We start from the raw sequence: 1,433 nt of genomic DNA, 5'->3' as shown, positions 1-1,433 counted from the left end.
TCTAAGTCGTCCTGATTGGAATTGATAATGTCAGAGGATGAATGCGATAGTGGAGTTAAAGAAGACATCATGAAAACATCATGAAGGTTTAGTTGACAAAAACTTAATTTGTAACGAACATTATGTAGATGTACTATTGGGACGTGCTCAACTGTCTCAAAATATTAGGCTTAACAAATCACACTTTAAGGCTTCTACGTTTAAATTATTTTATGTGTTTAGTTGGTGTTTAGCCACCCGCGAAGCTCGCTGGGTCTTAGGCTAGTCTCTTAATATTTACATATCAAAGTCATCAAAAATTGAAGAAAAGTCACCCACATATCATCAAAACTAAAAGAAAAAAACTAATTAATAACATGCACTTGAAGAGGCTGAGGTTGAGCCATGGTTCTTCTCTTCCACAAATTAATCTCCTTTCTTGGATCTACATTCACATCACCAACCCTAACAAAACTATCACCAACCCCATTGTTTCTCACCATCACCGGTGCAGACGACGGCATCACCACCTCTTCACCATCGCTTCCACCAGAATCCAACGGCGCAACCTGTGTGGTCCAATCAAAACTCATAAACGCATCTCTCCTACTTGAGAATCTCTTCATTGTACTCAAACATGGACCCTTCTCGCCAGTTTCATTGCACTTTCTCCGGCCACCACTGAATAAGCTCCGGATCCCAGATTTCTTCTTACCCTTTGCAACCACCGGATCCACCTTCATCACCTTTTCTTGATCTTCTGTGGTTTTATAAGTTCTCACTGGAGTATACGATGTCGTTCTTGAAAACTTATTGGTTGGTTTGTTGAGTTTCCTATAGTGTTTGCACTTAACTGTACCTACGCAATAGACTCTAGGAGAAGTGGGTTCGTGTAAAAGTGTGAGCTTTGAGTCGTTATTGATTTTTCGGTGGGTGTCGGACGGAAGTGTGGAGAGTATGGGGCCGGAGAATCCGATTCCGAGATTGGATTTGTGGGGTTTTTCCGATGGTTTATTGTCTTTAATCGGGCTGTAAAGTGGAGGGTTTTGGAATGAAACAGATGATGTTGCTCTTGGAAGATACTTCAAGATTTTGATCATTGATTTTGCCGAAACAGTCTTTTGGTGTTCCATTTTTCACACCAAAGTACCAAACCTATTAGATGATAAGCATAAGCTAGATACCGCACCATTATTATTATTATTATTATTATTATTATTATTATTATTATTATTATTATTATTATTATTATTATTATTATTATATTAAGTATAGGTTAGAGACGGTTATGATATTATCTGGATATGTATATATGTATTATGTCATCATACTCTTAGAATTACCATTTCGAATAACAAGAACATATTCATCTCAAATTCTCTCAAACCCTAATCCATATTACAGATTCAATAAGTGGTATCAGAGCCACAACGATCCGATTCCCCTGTCACAGA

At 37.6% G+C, this 1,433-nt stretch overlaps 1 protein-coding gene across 1 annotated transcript; it reads right to left on the bottom strand.

The window, feature by feature from the left end:
- Positions 1–344: 344 nt before the first annotated feature.
- Positions 345–1,112, bottom strand: LOC110896602 (uncharacterized protein At1g76070-like). Its single transcript, XM_022143846.1, has one exon. The coding sequence runs from the start codon at positions 1,110–1,112 to the stop codon at positions 345–347; it is 768 nt and encodes a 255-aa protein (XP_021999538.1).
- Positions 1,113–1,433: the final 321 nt, after the last annotated feature.

Source organism: Helianthus annuus, chromosome 12 (genome assembly GCF_002127325.2).
Source record: "Helianthus annuus cultivar XRQ/B chromosome 12, HanXRQr2.0-SUNRISE, whole genome shotgun sequence".
Classification (NCBI taxonomy): Eukaryota; Viridiplantae; Streptophyta; class Magnoliopsida; order Asterales; family Asteraceae; genus Helianthus; species Helianthus annuus.
Note: the sequence above shows the minus strand (reverse complement) of the source record. Positions and strands in the feature narration are given on the sequence as shown.

Coding starts and splice junctions, on each gene's coding strand:
- LOC110896602 (XM_022143846.1), bottom strand. CDS start 1,112: ATGGAACACCAAAAGACTGTTTCGGCAAAATCAATGATCAAAATCTTG.